We start from the raw sequence: 18,885 nt of genomic DNA on the forward strand, positions 1-18,885 counted from the left end.
TTTGTGGGTTTTTTTTGTTTTATTTCTGGTTTTCTTGACATCAGAAAGCAAAAGCCAAAGCGTGGAAGTCTGGGCTGGTCTTCAGGGAAAAGTTTATTTTGTGAAGAGTTCTTTTTTCTGTTCTTTTTTTTTTTTCCCCCTTATATTCCCTGGTCCTTTCATGTGTAAGGAACAAGCTCTTCATCTTGGCACTTATGTCACCTGTCAAAACACTATCCTGGGCAAGATCAAAGAGTAGAGGGACTGGTCAGGTGAATGTGCTCAGCTGGCATTGCTGCTGGAGCCTGAAACACCCATCAGGTCTTTGTTTTGGTTGGTTTGTTGTTGTTGTTGTTGGGGGTTTTAGGTATTGGGGTTTTTTTTAAAGATACTTGAAGAGTCGGGGAAAAAATCTTTCACTAGCTGAGTTTGTATTTGATAATTGGTAAGCAGTATTACAAAACATGAGCTTTAAAATCTGCACAAAGCTCTTTCATAGATGATGAGCCATTCAGGCTGTGTCTTGTTCACCCACACTAGGGCAAGTCCTGGTCCCTTGCGTCCTTTGAGGTAGGCCAGATTTCCCTTCCTTTAATTCATCTTTCTTCTCTATGAAGGAAGTTGGGTGTGAGCATGAGACATCAGATCTTCTGAGAAGGGCGTTTGTGTTTGGTCCTCCTGCTTTGCACCCTTCAGATGATCCCATTCATATATAGAGGATGAAACCTGTCAAAACCTGAGTCTGTTCACTTATGCCATGTTGGACCATGGTGCTATATGATGGCAGAATAGAAGTTTGGATAGGACTTGCTTGTTTAATAATAATGAAGAAAAATAAATCCACTAAACTGACAGTGTAATTGGCTTGGTAAGATGATGTTTCCCTTCTGTAAATGGTTTCTTGCTTGTAAAGCAAGAATTCTGCGTCTCTAGCTAAGCTGTTTGGGAAACTTAGCATCTTTTGAAACAAGACATGACTACCTTCTTTCCATACTGTCTGGAGTAGCACATGTGCTTTAGAGTACTTTTTTTTTCCTGCCCTGTCTATACCATGGTCAGCTTTGGTTTAAAATGTATTGCTTGGAAGTAACTTGTAGAGTCATCTAAATATTTAATGAATGAGAATTTCTAATTACTTAACATTAAATTGCTTTCCTCTTATCTTTCAGATAATGAATATGTCTTTATAGACCTGGAGCAGAAGCTTAGCAAATACTTTTCAAAGGAATGGAAGAAAGAGACCACCAAAGTAAGACAGGTGTTTAATTTTGGAGGCTGCTCCTTTTTATTGAACTACACAGTGAAATGAAAACTCTTAAACTAAGGTCCATAAAGCATTTCTTGAAGATGGTCTGCAGAATACTTCTCAGTAGCAAGATGCAGTGATTTGTGCATGGCTGTACAGTTAATTAAAAGAGCTAAAACAGCCCCTTACACAACTTTCCCTGAGTGATAGTAGCCACATGGTTGCTGCTTAGCTGCTGCAGAAGTGGAGAAGGTCGGCTGGTTAGTTTTCTGTTTGAACTTATCTTGGAACTTAGTCTGGAGACCTCACTGTTATCCTTAAGCAGAACAGCCTAAAATGACCTTTTGTGATTTGAACCTGATACAAAGGTGAGGACTGGAGCTGTGACTCTTCCAGAGTACATGTAAAAGGACAGTGGAGGGAAAGGAAGGATATTTTGTTTGAGAGGTCTTAGTTCTTTAATGCTACCCAGCCCTGTTAAGGGAGGGAAAAGCTATGTGAAGTAAAGACATGCCTATGTAATTGTTTAGTGCTAGTCATTCAGACATGATAATGCTTGTTTGTGTGTGTCATTATTAGAGGAGCTGTAGTCTAGAACCAAGTATACCATATGGTTGCATTCAGATATTTTAATGGGCTCATTATGACTTTTTCCACCTTCCTCAAGGGTTTTCTTTTGCAGAGTAGGCACGCTTGCAATTTATGCTGCTTAGAGAAGTTTGTAGATGACTAGTGAGGTTTGGGAATCTCTCTTATCCCCCAAGAAGTACTCTGCTTCTCCCAGACAAGTGAGAATTACTTCAAAGACAGCCGCAGTCATGCAGGGGTCGTCTGTCCAGCCAGTGAGGGCTTCCCAAGGCAGGTGTTTCTGGTCACCTGGGGATGGGGATGCTTTGTGGTTGTTTCATGGCTGGATTCTTGCAGCGCTTTTCAGGTCAGGGTAAGTGTGGAACCTCTGGTGTGATGTGAATCATAAAAGACTGAATGAATTGCCATTGGCAGTACTGCAGTCTGAGAGGAGTTAGCCTATCAGACTGGGTTAACTGATTTAATTCCTATGAAGAGGTTTCAGGTGGGAAGCTCAGTCCAGCTGATAAAATAGGGTGGCTCTGGATAAGTTCCAGAAATAAAATGGAAAAGTTTGCATGATGATCAAGAAGTTGCTGTCTGCATCAGATGAGCAGGGCATGCCACATAGCTTGTCCCAGTGAGATGGATTTGACTGGCAAAGCCTTGGAACTGCCTGTAGGAGCAAAGTTACTTGTATGAATGTTAAAGTGGAAATGTAGGAAAGATGAGAGAATGAGGTAGTAAGATAAGATATTCCTCTTTTATTTTCCCCTTTTTTTTCTCCTGTTTAAACAAGCCTGTAAGTCTGAAAGATAGGTTGTAGCTAAAACAAAAGAACCCTTGCTGGCTTTCTCCTAACAGACATCCTCAGTGTGAAGCAGACATCAGCATCGCCCTTTGGTCTGCGGCTGCAGGAGCGTGTGAATAACCAAGCACGAGCCCTGCCAAACAAAAGGCACGGAGTTCTTACCAGGCTGGTGCGCCTCAGCCTCGGGCAGTAAAAGCTGAGCACGGCAGCGCGTGTGTCCCTGCTGCGCGGTGTGGTGTGCGGCAGTGCAGGGCTGGCTGCTTCTCCTAGGTGTGCACTGCAAACGCCGCGGCCGTGCCAGCAGGGCACTCTGCCCTCGTGCCTTGCCTGGAGCTCTGTGGGAGGCTGTGTTAAACTTGCTGTGTTCAGTGCAAATGCATCTGTGGTGCTGCCAGGTGCTGAGCTAGGTAACTCTGGGAGTCCCCAGGCTACACTGAGGTTCTTACACCAGCTCATCCCCCCCTGTCCAAAATCTGCTCTTCCTAGGAAGTTGTTGAGTCTGTCTGGATGTTTTCTGATGCCTCATTGTTGTGAGTCTCCCAGACATTCAGATCCTCACAAAAACTTGCCAAGAGCTAAGAGTGGAAAATGGAAAGCAGTATGGGGAGTGAGCTTGGGAGAAGAGAATGTTACCAGACAGGGGAACAGGAATTTTGGATGCTGATTTAACTCGTCTTCTGTCTTTGCTCTAGGGAACAGAGAAATTCAGCCCTCCTTTTGTTGCTTTCTTTAGAGTACAATACTACGTAGAAAATGGAAGAGTAATAGGGTAAGTTCCCTTCTGTGATAGTTACTATGTTTTGAATAATTCCCTGTGTTCTTAAAAGGCAAGAAAAATAATGTGTCTTTGTTAAGCTCATCTCTGTAAGCTCACAGAAAGAATCTTTAAAAATCAGCTGGATTTTTATTTTTTTAAGACCTCCACAGACTTCCTCACCCAGACATGATTTTTTTCCCCCCTGAATCATACTGCATATACCTAGGAAAATTGTGACCGTTTTTCCATCTGTTTTTAGAGAGCAGGCTGAATGATGGCAGTATCAAAATGCAATTAACATTCTTTTGCTTGCATCTTTTGGTTGTATGAAAAGCATCAGATGAATATACCAAAAATAGCTATTTATACTCCAAAGCACATGCTAATAATTTTGGATCTGGTTTTTGCATCTGAGCAGTGCTCTGTGCAGTCTACTCCTAGAAGTGGACTTCTGTAAATGGACAAAAGAAATTACTTCATAAGTTTGAGAGTTTTGCATTTGTAGTCCATTCACATGGAATATGGGCTGCACTCAAAACAGCACCACCCTCACCCATGGTACAGAACAAAGGATGAGGTAGTTAAAAATGAACAACTGACAGAGTTAATTTGCATCAGCGCTTCTGGTGTGGCTCTGACCTCGGGGCAAGCCAAGAGCTGGGATCATTTAGGTGGATTAAAATCTTTCCCAAATTTTTGGCATTTGTTCTCGTCTTGAACAAAGCTTGTGGTTTTCTCTGTTTTCTCGCTCCGAAGTCTTTCATTTTTGGATACAGGGGAGTCTTTCTTCTGGAGCCTGTTTGTATGATAAGTGGTTTTATTTCATTTTGCTTTTAGGTACAAAGGGAGATTTATCTATCGTTCTGCCACTCCTGATGTACATATCCTTCAGCATCACAGCAGCTTTCCCTTATACTAGTAGTTTTGTGCATGCAGAGGTAGTACCTGGCCCCTTCAAACTATTCACACACACTTTTTCAAGCAGACTGTAGTGTCTAGCACTTCATCTATATGTACATGTCAGCAGGCTGCTTCCCATGAGCTCTGAGAGCAGGGTGTGTGTGGGTTATCAATGTTATGCCATAGTTATGCCTTATCAGACCATCCCTGTTTAGCAGCTTGAGGCGGAAGACAAAAAAAAGCCCAAGGCTCCTGTGTCTTTTGATCTCCCTGGCAGGGAATTGCCTGTTGAAAAGTATCTTGAGCCTAAGGCAAGGTGAAATAAAAAAGCAGTGCCAGGTTTAGAGGGGAAAGGAGGACAGGTGTGCAAGAAACAGGACTGGGATTTCAAGGGAGTTGACTTTCCTGGCTGCTACAGAATTTCCAGAGAAACAGAAGTGGTTGATTGTAGTCAGTCTCCAAAACAGATGTGACGTGATTTTTCTTTCATCTGCCTTCTGCCCTAACTTCTTAGATCTCATGCTCCTCAAGGTAGAAGCTACCGTTTTCCATGTTTGTGCAACACTTAGTGGGAGAAGACCTTGATCTTGGTTTGGTGCTCCCTACACACACATAACTGTGTCAGGGTGGCATTGGCAGGCATCAGAGGTGCCAAAGTTTAATTCTTCTTAGCAGGATGATGTGTTTGAGGGTCCTTATCTGTCTGAACTTTCTTCTTGAAGTAAGTTTGCCTTTGTGTCTTGCAGCGATAAGGTGGCACGGCAGCTCTACTACTGCCACCTCAAAGAGCAAGTACTTATGTCTCATTGCAACCACAAAGAAGAAATCTACTTCTTGCTGGCTGCCTACAGCTTACAAGCAGACTTGGGCAACTACAGGGAGAAGGTCCATGCTGGCAAATATTTTGAACCTCAGGCTTATTTCCCACAGTGGGTAAGTTTGGGGAAATCTTTCAAGAGATTGTGCACACAGCAGTAGCTGTGTCAAGATGGTACCTAACTGCAGCCATTCAACTTCCCCAATTCGCACTGCAGTGATCTGGCAGAGGGGTAGAGTGTCACCCTGAATTTCCTTTGGGGGAGGTATCTCCTGGTTTTCCACTGGGTATAGGTGCCTGTTCTTCCTGGGCTCACTCATCAATGAGATGAGTGGGCCATCTTTTCCTGGGGAGGGAATGTGTTGGTGTCACATGAATAACCTTGGCAGTGCAGCTGTCTTTGTTTAATTATTCTGTGGCTTAAAGGGTTGTGTGTTTGCAGTGGTACATCAGCAGATCTGCACAACCTAAGTTCTCCAGAAAACCTCAGGGTCGTGAAGCCAAGTCCATTGCCCCTTGTTCCTATCTCTGTAATGCTTGCCTCAGGGATGGATAGACCCAGACTCTGAGGGGTAGTACATCTGTGCAGTGCCTCTGCTCTTTTCTTTGTCATCAATCTCTGGCTCAGCTACAGGAAGAGGAAAGGAAAAGGCCTGGAGATGGGTTTGCATGTTTGTTTATAAGCATGTGCACAGGACCAGTGCCATTAAAGACAGCCAAGAGCTGATTTAGTTGTCAAATGAAGGCAAATTAGCTAAGACTCTGTCAGAGTTGGTTACTTGGAGAAAGTTATCCTGTGGTTAAATGTCAAGAAAACTGTTGAAAAACACTTAAAAAGAGAACCTAGCATTGCTGCAGACACATCACTGTAATGTCTGATGATGTTGGCTGGAGCATGATACTCCCTGGGACCTGGACAAGACCCTTCCCTGCAACCCAGTTTAGTTCTGGAGCCCCCTTCTCTGCTGCAACAGAGGATGTTAGCCCAGTTTGTACTTTGGAATAGCTGTGGAAAAGCCCAGGTGCCCAGCTACTTGTCTGCTTGTCCCAGGCAAGTTGCATCTCCCCTGAAACATGGCACTGCCCCTTGCTTTGGGAAGAAGGTTTAGAGCAGTGACAAAGGTCGGTGAAACAAGGCTGATAGTCTCCTTTTATGCACAAATCCTAGCCTGCTGGCCTTGCTGTGCAGAAGTGTGCCTCTTTCTCCCAGACAACAGACCCTTATCCCATGCCATTCCTTGTTACGGGGTGTCTGTCAGGGGGTAGCTAAAAAAGGGCTGGAGAAGGTGCTGTTTCTGAGGCAGTTAAAGGCCTTATTACAGACTGTTTCTCATTTGGCAAAAATTGAAAAGGCCAAGGCAAAGCCTGGCTCACCTGTGCTGGGCCACAGCCCCAAGCAAGTATGTGGATGACTTATTACATCATTACAAACAGCAAAATCTGGCAGGCATGGGGACGCTTCACTCCCTGCCCCTGAGCTCCTGTGGGGAGATAGTGAGCAATCTCCTCCTCCGATGCAATCTCTTCCTTCAACACGTGCTCCATGTTAGTTGACTGAGGGCTGCCTCAAGTCTCGTGCAAGTGAGGAGAGGCAGTGCTGCCCTGGGCTGATCCACCCAGCTTTGAACTGTGGAGCTGGCATGTCGCTGATGACGCTGTGCAGCTGATGGCATTGATGTCCTCCACTGAGGCCATCCTTCCTCGTGGGAGGGCAACTAATCTGGCAAGGCATGCAAAAGAGGGCAGAGGTGCTTTCAAACAGTAAACAAGGGGTTTAATCTAAAATGGAACTGGGAACTGGGTTGGTGATGAGGTCTGACTGTTTTGAGCCAGAGCAGGTTGTTTCTGGCAGGATGTTCTCAGGTACCTGGTGCAATCTAGTTTTAAGTGCCATCAGCAGTGGGGGATATTCTGAAGTGAATTAAGCCAATATACCTCTTATCTGTCACTGCTGCTCACAGTCTGGAAGGGGCTGGAGCCAGTCTGGCATATGGGGGCCAGGCTGCCCTGTAATCTTGTATGGAGAGGACATGTGGAGAAACACGGGAGCTGAGCACTCACAGGTCAGGGGCAAAAGACCTAGTGCAGGTTTTTCTGCTGCTAATAAAGCCATGTGCTTGCCAACCACTCCCAAGAGATAAAAAAATACCTTGAGATAGTGTTATCCACCCCTCTGAGAATGGAAATGCTAAATAAGCCTAATGTGTAGTTTTTGATCTTAAAAGGAAAACTTAGTATTTCTGCCATGTTTGGAGATGCTGTGGGTTGTATTGGCATACAGAGCAGTATTTGTTATCTGCCCTTAAGCATTTTTGGATCCCAGGAGTTAGGAAAACTAATTCCAATACTTTTAGAGACAAAAGAGCTGACAATGACCTCTGTAGTCTTGGTCTGTTAAAATTTTGCCACTTGGGATCTGTTTGGAGACATTAGTGTCATCTGGGCTGCTTTAAATGCTTATTCTTCAGGGAGGAAGAGGTGAACTGGACTGATGTCTTGAGAAAATGTATGAACCTCCTCCACCTCCAGTTTTGCTGTTGATCACAGTAGCCTCCCGGGGGGATCACTGAAGAGTTGCTGACCTGTTTGTTTTTCTTGTGGTTTAGATAATTGCGAAGAGGGGGAGCGACTACATCTTGAAACATGCCCCAGAGATGCACAGAGAACAGCAAGGGCTGAGCACTAAGGAAGCGGTGCTGAAGTTCATTAAGGAAGCCTGCCTGCTGGAAGATGTGCCTGTCCACTTTTACAGGCTTCAGAAGGTTAAACAAAGAGCTTCTTATTTTGAACTTCTTTCCCATCGTTAATTGAGTGCACCATTGCATTTTTCACTTTCTGTTTATTTGAGGGATGGTTGCCTCTGATTCAGAGAGGCCAAACAAATCTAAAATGCTCAGCCAATGAGGCTTGTCCCCACAAATAAATCCATTGCCAATATACAGATATAGCTGGAATTTAGTTTTGTTCCTCGGCCAAGAAACTGGCCACAGGAATGGCATAATTTTTGTCCCTGCCTGTCAGTAGAATTGCACCAGGGAAATCACTGAGAACCCTTTTTGTTTTCTTGTTGCAGTTCATTGAAATAATGACAAGAGGTTGGCCAGTTTTCACACAAGTGCTGTGTAATAACTGAAGGTGACACTGAGTCATTCCAACTTTCTTACCCCCTTCCTTCTCCAACCCTGTCACAGTGGTTATTGTTTTTTCAGCTGTATGTCAGTTTTTTTGATTTCAGGATTGTTGCTTGTGCCTGAGTTTTAGAATCCTTCTCCAAACATACTTAAACAGAATGTGCTTAATTTTCATGTGCTAAGAGAGTTTAGATCTAGAAATAGGACTCGAGAAGTTTTCTGTTCTACTTAGGTGACTGAAACCTGCTCATGCAATTAGGAATCACTTGGCTCTTTTTTTTTCAGATGGAAATAGTCTACTTTGTCAGACTCGTAATGAAACTTTATGGTTGGTTGTGTTCAGTGGGAATTATGTCTGGGATGTATCCATGTCCTTTGAACGTAGCTAGCAGCTCTAGTTACTGAAGAAATACATTTTCTGGAGAAGTTCCAGTTTGGTCTGTAGTCCAGGCTTACATTCAGTTCTTTACAAACCATAGGTGCTCACCTACCTCTCCTGTGTCCTCTGTTTTGATTCTTAATGCTGTTAATGAGGCAGTCATAAGAGAGTTGGTTACACCTGAATGCCATAAGAAATCCAGCTGGCAGGATATGATACAATTTATATCCAAAAACACCAAAGCCGTGAAATTGGGTGCTCTTAATATCCAAATTCCTGTCTGACTTGAACTTACCTTATGCACTATATACTGTTTCATGTGCTATTTGATCCATAATATGCTTTTCTTCCTGCTATGACATGTGTCATCATGAGATGAGATATCCTCCTTGCAGGTGACACTTGGGTCACAAAGCTCCTGATCAAGCACACAATGGTACCAGGTGAAGATTTTGGTGTGCTGACTGCTCTGAGATTTCAAAAGCAGTCACTTTTGTCTTATACTCTCCTCACGACTTCTACTGAGATTGGGAACTCCAAAAGAGAAAACAACACAGACTCCTTTATCTCTCATAGAGACCAATACTGATTTCCAAAGCTCTTCGACCTTAGGAGGCAGAAAACATTTCTTAGTGACTTTGAATGGAAGTCATGGATGGTACCAGAGACACAGGGTGAGGTAATGGGATGGAACAAGGATTGCATCTTGCAAGTTAGATGAGGAAAGGAAGTTTTGATGTAAAATTTGAGTTCTGTGAGCCCATAAGTTTTTACCCCAAAATTTTCTTCCTCCTAGAAAAAAAAACTGTGTTTCCCTCCCTAACTCTGCCTTGCTAGGAGAGGGTGAAAGAATTAGTTTATAATATTTTTTGGTCTTCAAGCAAAGGAATCTCATTAAAGACTGCATATGTCATACCAACATGCAGCATGAGCTAAAACAAGGCAGTATTTCAATCCAGCCACAAACACTTAAAACTACCTCCTCCCAGCACTGAGATCAGAAGGTTAGAATGAAAGTTCCTGTAACTCTGGGCATTGATCACCTCCTCCCCAGCCAAGGGACACCTAAGATCCAGGAAGCCCCTGGATGGGAACAACAGTGCTGTGGCAAGAAGAGGGCCACAAGTATCCCTTCTGTTTTGGGCGCTCTGTCAAGAGAGTGAGTGGTGTGTGTTCGTGGCGACAGCAGAGTCTGCATGTGGCAGAAAGAGGTTATGAGGTATCTCTGAAAGCAGTAATTGTACATGCCCTCAAATCACTAAAGCTGCAGGATTCCCTGTCCAGGGCATCTAGGGTGTGTGCTGGTGAAATGCCTGAGTCTCCCAGCATGAGGGGATTTTTGGTGTAGGTATTTCAGGGGTCAACAAGGCAAGGTGCACTTTACAAACATAATAAAAACTAAATGAGCTGATGGCATCTGCCTGATGAGGAGTCCTGCTACCTCTCCTGCAGTAGGTGCCAGAACAAGAGCATGGTCTTTGTAGATTAACCTTTGACTCTGGGCTCTTCTGTTCTTTTAGGATAAGAAGGAGGATCGACCAACGGTTATCCTGGGCCTGACCCTGAGAGGAATGCACATCTATCAGGTAACAAACTGCTGTGAAAGCCTTCTGGTGTAGCATTAACCCTCCCCAGCTCCCTTGTCCTCCCCCCACACCAAGGCTCCTCTGCCTCCCCTGCGAACACCAGGCTCTGCATATCTCAAATTCTTGGTGGTTTGCAAATTCTTCGTGCATTGCTGACTCCACCCTGTACCTGCCAGTCCCTGTGTCACCCTGAGTTTGATGTGTTGCAGGAGGTGAATCACGTTCGCCAGCTCCTCTATGACTTTCCCTGGTCACACATTGGGAAGCTGGCCTTTCTGGTGAGTATGACGGAACAGAGGCCATCTGGCAGTGTGCTGTCAGCCTGGGACGTGGCAAAGCCGTCAGTCTGCCCACACTGCCATGGCAGGTCCTGTCACTAACACACAGAACACCGCAGCTATCTCTGGTAGCTGTGCGGTTGAAAATGTGCTCTTGCTCATTTCTCTGGCATCTCTCCTCTTTATGCAGGGGAAAAAATTTGAGATCCAGCCAGATGGCTTGCCCTCTGCACGGAAACTAGTTTACTACACGGGTTGCCCCTTCAGATCACGGCATTTGCTGCAGCTCCTCAGCAACAGCCACCGGCTCTTTCTGAATATCCAGCCAGTGTTGAAGCAGATCCAAAAACTGGAGGAGGCTGAAGGTATGCTAAGGAACAGAGAGGTGACTTTGGTAACAGGAAGAGCGCAGCATATTAGGCTCTACTGTTGCTTCATGGTAGCTGCTCCCTATCTAATTAATGGTGTTTCTGCCTTATCGGGGAGCCAGTGAGAGAAACAGAGGTGTTAGATATGTTTCAAGCCCATTCCTGGAAAGTGTTTGACTCCTGCATTGTAGACTGATCAGAAAGTAAGAGTGTAAGTGTGTGTGTGTGTGAGAGAGCAGTAGAGAGGGAATATCTCCTTTAAAGTAACCGGAGGTCCTTACTCTCTGTGCTCCTAATCTGTGCATATTTGACACATGCTTCTGAGTGGATGTAATTTTAAATAAAAAGCTTTCCACTGGTATGAAATCTTCTTGTGCTCAAGCAGCAGTACAAGTTGTGAGCCTGTCTCTCTAATTCTTTTTAGTGTCCTTTACTAAACACTGCACACAGTTTTTAGTCTATGGTGGCCTACAGTTAAGAGCTAGGAGTTGCAGGTGCCAGAAACAGCCTAAGAGCAGATCAGGACTCCCAGAATGTGTCTTTTCTGGTGGGGTCCCTTCTCTATAGGAACAGTGATTTGAACTCTGACAGTCCCTAATATCTTTCCAGGAAAACTTCAGTCATCACCTCTCAGCTGGCCCCCTTCCATTTTCCAGCTCTGCAAGCTGGGTCTCCTACAACTTCTCAGCCTACCTCTTCCTGGTGACTGTTTTAAATTCATTGCATAGCCCTTCTTTCAGAGGATTGTGTCTCTAACCTTCTCCTGAATGCTTTTCCCCCCTACTTCTTTCCTGGCTGCTGTTCCCTGTATTTGCCATTCATACTTCGTCTTATCTGGAGTTTGTAAGCCTTGTATTGTTACCTTCAAGGTCAGTAGAAGTCAAACAGCAGTAGCTGGTCCTCTTGTCTGAGGACACAGGCTGACTTGTTCCAGGGAGATGTCAGAAAGAAACTTGTTTCTGGTTGTTGCTCATCTCAACTAACTCTAGGGAGCTTATGTTCATCTCTGAAGTGATGATCACTGGTTATGTGGAATCAGTGCACAGGGGAAGGCAACCCTTGGTCTCATTTAGCCTGGTCATTCCTGTCTTTCCCTTCAGTGGTGTTACAACAGTGGCCTTAAGCTGTGTGGGCACAACCAGTGGCATGTGCAAGTCACCTGTAGAAAGGCTCATTGATCAAGCAAGTGCCTGTGGGAAAAAGGCAGTAGGTTTAGCATTTCATGGGTTTCTCGACCACCCTTAGCACATACAAGCCATGGGAGAAATAATAAATCATGAATAAATGCCACCCATGGGGATCCTGTTCTTAGCTGACTCCACACGTTGGTGACTGTTTCAAGAATCAATCAATGCATTTGTTTAAAGATTGAGCACTTAAGTTAGTTAAGTAATTCCCTCTTTTTTTTTTTTTTTTTTTTAAAACCTTGTCAGTGTGGAACCTACTATTGTCTGTATCATAACTGCCTCTATCTGCCTGTTCTAATTCAGGAGATGTTGTGTTTACTGCAGGTATGACTAAGTCTTTTACAACCAGCTGGGCATCCCAGTATCTGTTGAGCAAACAAAGTACAAAGCTGTATCTGTATTTGTTCAGTAGTTGCAGCAGTTGTTTCTTAGTTGTTGGGTTGTGCCAGTCCCAGAACTTATTGAATATTTTTGCTACCCTTCTTTTGTGCTTGCTTAAAGTTCCCACTGGTTTCTCTCTTCTTCCTTCCTCAGAGAAGAAGCGCTACCGGGAGTCCTATATCAGTGACACACTAGACATGGACCTGGACCCGTGTGATAAGAACTCACGTGGCAGTGGGAGCAGTGGGGGCAGCAGGAGGGATAACCGACTCTCACGCCAGTCCACGGGGAGCCACGGCAGCTCTCACACATCAGGCATCGAGGCTGACTCCAGGCACCGAGTGTCGGTGGAAATGTCTGTGGATGAGCCCTTCAGCATTGACCGGGTGCACAGGAAAGAGAAATCCTGCAGCTCAACCATCAGCTACGGCAGCTCTGGCATCGACAGTGGCAGCAAAGGGCGGGCTGAAGACGATGCTCAGGATGATGGTAAAGAATTTGGAGATGCGGAGCAACTTCTGAGCCCACTCTTGTTTTCTGCGGGAAAATGGGGAGCAAGAAAACATGAAGCAGCTTGGAGCAGAAGTGTAATACTAACCCTTCTCCTGCTGCTGTTTTCCTTGTAGAGCTTGAGCTGGCAGTAGATGAGCCAGAGGAGGTGCCTGTAGATGAGCATTTAGAGAGAGACCAGTTAGAGGAGGACACTGTGGGAGAATCTGTTGAATCTCTGCCTCTAGATGCTGCTAGCTGCCAAGGTGAGATGGCTTTCTGCTACTGCTCAGTGCTGTTCTTAAGGCTCTAGTGACAGGCATAATCTTGAGGGATGCAAGAAAAGCTGTTATTTCCTTCCAAACAACTGCCAGTGCCACTTACTGCCCTATTGAAACAGGATTTGCAGTCAGCTCATCTAGAGGTTAAAGGCCAGTATTCTACACTGTACAGTGCTGCTCTCCTCTGTGCTCCTTAAAGGGCTCTCTTCTCCAAATGTGCCAAGTTTTTATATTCAGTTAATGGCAAAAAGATAGCTGAGGTGAACCTTTTGTAGTGAAGGAATTTGCTTTAAAATCTTGTATGCCACAAAACAGCCAAGGGGTTCAACCACAGAATAATGGGCTAGTCACAGGAATGTATAAGTAAAATTTTGTGGCTTGTGATACAGGGAATGCTAGACAACAGGGTCACACAGGAGCTGTCTGGCCTTAAGACATACAGCCTTTATAGCAAAGCAAGATGGGTGAGAACAGGATGAATCAGTGAGAAGCTGTTTTCTTGATAGTTTTTAAACATTGATCTTTAGGGGCATGAAGGAGTACTTGTGAGCAAAACTCTCAGAGCACTGAGGGTGCTTACAGATGCATATTTATAGGATAGCACTGCTTGAGTGTGGCCTGTGAGAATAACTTCCTTTTCTGCAGCCTACAAAATGTCAAACTTGCAATGCGTTTCACTTCTTCCTTCTCTTTTGCAGCTATAAATCGGGAATCGTTGTCTGTGGTGCAAGTCACGCTGATCAAAATGAGAGGCCAAAGTGTGGAATCCCTTCACCAGGTGAGGGAGGGGTGTGCTCAGCAGGAGAGGCTGCGTGTGGGCATTGAACTGAGGTCCAGTGTAATGGAGACAGCTGTAAATCAGGTGACCTTGGTTGGTCTGGATTTGACTGATTTTATATGGTGTAATCAAAACCAGCTGTTGGCCAGCTACTGCTCTCAGGAATAGGATGAGAGCAGCATTTGGGTTCAGAATAGTATAGAGAGGTTTGGAGTGATCAGCAGGGAAATCTTGCAAGCCAGTTATTGTCTACCCCTTAGGCTTCTGGATGGGAATTAGAAAATCAACCACTTGCAGATTTTCAGTGCAATACAGAGCAAAGACCATCCATGCAGTTTGGATGTGGGTTGCAGACTGTCATCTTCCTGCTCCTGAAGCCAGAAGGAGCTCACATCAGAGCAAAACCAGATGATCAAGCTCTAATTACTATCATTTCTGTGATTATACTCTGTGTGCTGAAGTCTTTGTTGTCAATGTTTTCTTTTCATCAAACCCTTTCTCAAGGGCAACTATATATGGTGAAATACGTCATATAATAAGTTATATTTGGAAAAAGCTTATTAAAATGCCTTTTTAAGGCCAAACAATATTTCTTTTGAAATTATAGCTGTACCTACTGGGGTAGAAATGTGGGGAGTTTTAAATGTATAAAAAAAAAAGGGGCAAAACAAAAACCACCAAAACAGGCTCCACCATTTCTATTCTCTCTGAATGCAAATTAGCCTTATCTGCTGAAAGAATTCTGAAAATTTGGACAAGGATTTCAGTCACTTCTTAGGACTTTTTTTTGTTTAAAAATTTTCATGCTTCTTCCTGGATCCAGTCAAAAGTGATAAGAAATTTTCACTTATCAGCAAAATAGTCCGTGAAGTGCTATAGGAGGTTTGAATAAAATATTAGTTATTTTTTTCCACAGCTAAAGCCCATGCAGTACAAATCACAATGAACCTACTCCTATATTTAAGTGGAATGATGTAAGAACTGAAGGCTGGAAGTGGGAATCTTGCTTAAAGCAATGTTTATAAAGTTACTGCTCTTACCAGCACATGCTTATACTGTTAATTGATCAGGAGGCATCTGTTTTATAAAAATGTTTCTGATCAAAACAGGACTGTCCATACAGTTGCGAAGAGCTGGCTGACCAGTTTTATGCATCACATACTTAGTGCCTCCTTAAAAAAACTACCAAAACCTTCCTTACAAGGCCGTGTAACTAAATGCTGCAGGATTTCCTTAGCATTGACTGTGCACCATGCAATGTATTCCTGTTTCTGGGAGCACAGCTGAACCAGCACAGGATTTCTTTTAGGGTAATGTTGTAATTCTCCTCACGTGGTGGTGAGAGAAGTGATACTGGGAGGAAGTTTTCTGTGGTGCCAACAGAAGTGTCTTGGTTTCAAAATGATATCCCTGAAATCAGCCTTAATATTATCATTTAAGAGGTGATTATTAAAGAGGCAGAACAAGGGGAAAAAGACAAGTGGTGAAGTTGGAAATGTCCCAGATGGTCAGTAATTCTTTCACAGAGGCCGAATCACTACAGCTTGTGTAGCAAGATGCTGCCTCTGGGAATTACTGCTGATCTGTTGTTCCTGTTTGCAGAACAACGTTTTGTAGAGGAAACTGTACGTTGCGCTTACTGGATGCTGTAACCTATTAGTTTGCATGGCTGCCTTCTTGAACCTTCCTTTCAGCTCATTAGACTTTCCCTAACTCAGTGTGTTCAAGCAGTTGGGGTAATTTTTTAAGAGCACTTCATCCATTTGAGGATGACTGCATGGATCTGCCAAGAGTGTCAGGTCATTCAGGTATCGTTATCTGTCCCGTGTTTCATCCTTTGTACTGGATGCCCAGGACACAGTGCAGACAGATCAGGATCTGGGCTCAACATGGCAGGACAGCTTAATGCACTTGTAATTCCTTAATGATTCACAGCTTCTTTATTAGGCCAGCATCCTTCAGAAGGCTGGTGGGGCTCTTTTGAAGGAGTGGAAGACCAATTTTGGAAAGCTTGCAGCATGCGTAGCCAGTATCCTCAGGCCATATCTGAGCTCATTGTTTTTATTTCTGTGTGTCTTGCTGAACTGGCAGGTCAGATCACCCAAAAGCAGGAGCTGCACAGACCAGCACAGCCAAAGTTTGGATGACATCCGCCTTTACAAGCACCGGCACCCGCCACTAAGTGCCACACTGTCTTCAGACACATCCCACAGCTACACCTTTGGCTGCAGCCTGGAGGATAAGCTGTCTATCTATGGCTGTGTTTATTCCACAGCGGACTGCAAAACCAAGTCTGCCCTTTATGGGAAGAGATCCATGAACTGCCTCTCCTTGGACCTTCTGGGAGAGGACCAGCTCCCAGAGGAGTTTGTGGTGTAATGAGATTGGAGCTATTCCATACCAGGAAACAGCTCATCATGGAAATATATACCTCGTTAACACATGTAATGTCACTCTGGTTCCTGCAGGAGATTGTGAGCGGTTTTGTTGTTCAGCTCCGTATCAGGAAGTGTCATCACTTCTGCAGACCTGACTACAGGGCAAATCAACTGGAGTGTAGCACTTAGCATTGAGAGTGTTTGTCTCAGCAGAAAAGTGGCCTGCACCATTAGCAGTGACACAACCAATACAAAAAACCAAAAACAGTGGGCTAAAACTGACACTGAGCTAGTAAAGCGAACCGTGTCTAAATGGATTAATCAGAAAGAAATTTAAAGTCTGTGTCAGTTTATCTTCCTGCCTTTCTCTTGTGGTCCATGTCTGTCAATGCTAGTGTACAGATAGTTTGGTTGTCTTGAATTTGTGCTGCTGCAACACTGCCAACAGCTGTCAGGCCAGGATATACTCTGAACACATTTGGAGGGCTATGTATGGAAGTGTCTGACCTGTTCCTGTTGTAATGAATGCAAGTTGCCTATTTGATTCACTGGGCGCAAGACCTGCTCTGCCAGGAGTTTATTTCTCTTTTTTTGTTGTTGTTAGTGTTTTGTTTTGTTGTAAGCATCCAGCCAAATACAATGTGCAGTCTTGGTTTTCTGTTTGTTTTTTTTTTGTCCCTTTACTGCAGCAAATGGAACTGTCTCTCAGCTGTCTACTACTGTTGTGGTGCACGTTGGTAAATAAAGGCTTATATCCTTGGGGAGATGAGGAGGGGATAAAATGGCTTGGCTGCTTCTGAGTACAGAAGGCAAGTTAAGAGCGTTAATTGACTGGCTGTTGAAGGAGTGTGACTGGAGAATTTGTCCAGGCATGATCACCCCTTACTTTGATTCATACTTTTGTGTTGTTCTTTGTTTTTAATAAATCTGTTCCTTAGAAATTTTTCCTCTGCTTAGGAGGCAAGTATGGACTGGAGAGAGTCGCTTTGTAAGGACAGACAGAGTGACTGTGTCCTACTTAGTCATGGATAGGTCATGCAAATGTGAGTGTGTGGTGCTGCAGGGCTGGTGAAGAGTTTAGTGCATGGTGGAAGAGTTTGCGTGCCAGAACAAGGGTATTTGTTTGGTGATCTTGAGAATGGTGGAGCTGGCTGTGCTGGCTCTCACTAGGAAAATAACAAATAATTGTGCTGTTTGATTTAAGCATTTGGTGTGGAAAACATCCTTCTACCTTGTTACATACAATTAAATGATTATTTGTTTGATTTCCTTCTCTATCTTCCCCAAGTACCTCCTCCCCTCATCAATTCCCAGCATTTGGGAAGCTTGTACTTGAGGGTGTGTGTAACCTATACCCAGCTTTTGACAGCCTCACAGGTGTGTTTTGGCAAAATCTAGAAGCAGAAGGATGCTATTCTGCATGTGTTTTGTGCAGTGTTGGTCACTCAAAAGCTGAAGATAGCTGAATTCAGGAAAGGAAGGAAGCCAGACCAGGATGAGGAAGGTTTGAGCTGCTGCTTTGGCGAGCTTGTGAGCTTAGAACTGGATTCCCATGAGCCATAAAATAGCAAATCCCCAAAGTCACTATTTCTATGCAAGTGTGTGTGTGTCATAGAGACAGAGTATGCAGGGGCATCTGCGTTTACTGAAATGGCATCAGTGGCTGTACATCCTCTGAGATGGATCCAGCACCAAACCCTAGCCACGTGTTTGAGGAATGAACAATGGGCATGGGCTCACTGTAGCCACAACTTAATTGACTGTGCCCTCTTTGATCACACTGTTCTTTCTTTTTGTAATGAACAATTAGGAGCTGTGTGTTCACCGTAGCCTCTTTTTCTTGCTTCCAAACAAAGCCAAAATGCCTTTACAAAGTACTTGAGGTATGTTTACATCCAAAATAAATTCTCCTAAATGGATCTAAATGGGTAAAGGACATCTGGCTGGCTGCTCATGAACAGACCACTCAAGCCTCCCGTTGTCGGTTGCTCCCTGTTACCTGAGTCCCATTTGGCTGTAAGCCTGGGGAGATGGGCACAGCCAGGATCCAGGAGGCCAGTGGCTGTACTGCCACTGTGGAGCTGGAGGGATGGCTCTTACTGCAGCAATGCCCATCTGTCTGTGGAAAAGGTGAGGCAGGGGACAGTTCTGGAGCAATGGCACTGATAAACTGTTGCTCTCCCACCTGCACAGACATGTAGTTACTTGTGGTTCTGGCAATGGTTGTTATCAGGAAAAAGAGGTCAAAATTCAGTGGGTAGAGTGGTTTGTAAAGTGGCATAAAACACATACGTGTGCCACGTGCACACTTCTCTGAGACAATCACATGCATACCTGCTTCAGCCTAACCACCTTGCCGAAGTGCTTATTGCCACCAGGCAGCTTGGCGTTTTCTCTTTACAGTTACCAGATATCTGAAGGATTTGGTGCAGTGCTGTAATCCTGCTACTGTTGCTGGTTACAGAATACACCAATGCCTGAAAACAGTGTAATTGGCTCTTGCATGAACATCCACTGCCTTGTAACCTCGGGACTTCTTGTATTTATTCATGACTGCTGGGGAAGGCAAACT

At 44.3% G+C, this 18,885-nt stretch overlaps 1 protein-coding gene across 1 annotated transcript in view; it reads left to right on the forward strand.

Annotated features, from left to right (window-relative positions):
• The window catches only part of LOC103797702 (FERM domain-containing protein 6-like), a 29,088-nt gene extending 12,774 nt beyond the window's left edge, over positions 1 to 16,314 (forward strand). Inside the window, exons 3-13 of the mRNA XM_009069929.1 lie at positions 1,149 to 1,228; positions 3,296 to 3,372; positions 5,007 to 5,193; positions 7,684 to 7,839; positions 10,108 to 10,173; positions 10,383 to 10,451; positions 10,642 to 10,816; positions 12,541 to 12,876; positions 13,014 to 13,142; positions 13,856 to 13,935; positions 16,027 to 16,314. Coding sequence (XP_009068177.1) covers positions 1,149 to 1,228; positions 3,296 to 3,372; positions 5,007 to 5,193; positions 7,684 to 7,839; positions 10,108 to 10,173; positions 10,383 to 10,451; positions 10,642 to 10,816; positions 12,541 to 12,876; positions 13,014 to 13,142; positions 13,856 to 13,935; positions 16,027 to 16,314 — 1,643 coding nt within the window. The remainder of the gene's footprint in view (positions 1 to 1,148; positions 1,229 to 3,295; positions 3,373 to 5,006; positions 5,194 to 7,683; positions 7,840 to 10,107; positions 10,174 to 10,382; positions 10,452 to 10,641; positions 10,817 to 12,540; positions 12,877 to 13,013; positions 13,143 to 13,855; positions 13,936 to 16,026) is intronic.
• Positions 16,315 to 18,885: the final 2,571 nt, after the last annotated feature.

The sequence above is a fragment of the Acanthisitta chloris genome, unplaced genomic scaffold, assembly GCF_000695815.1.
Source record: "Acanthisitta chloris isolate BGI_N310 unplaced genomic scaffold, ASM69581v1 scaffold45560, whole genome shotgun sequence".
In the NCBI taxonomy this organism is placed as follows: domain Eukaryota; kingdom Metazoa; phylum Chordata; class Aves; order Passeriformes; family Acanthisittidae; genus Acanthisitta; species Acanthisitta chloris.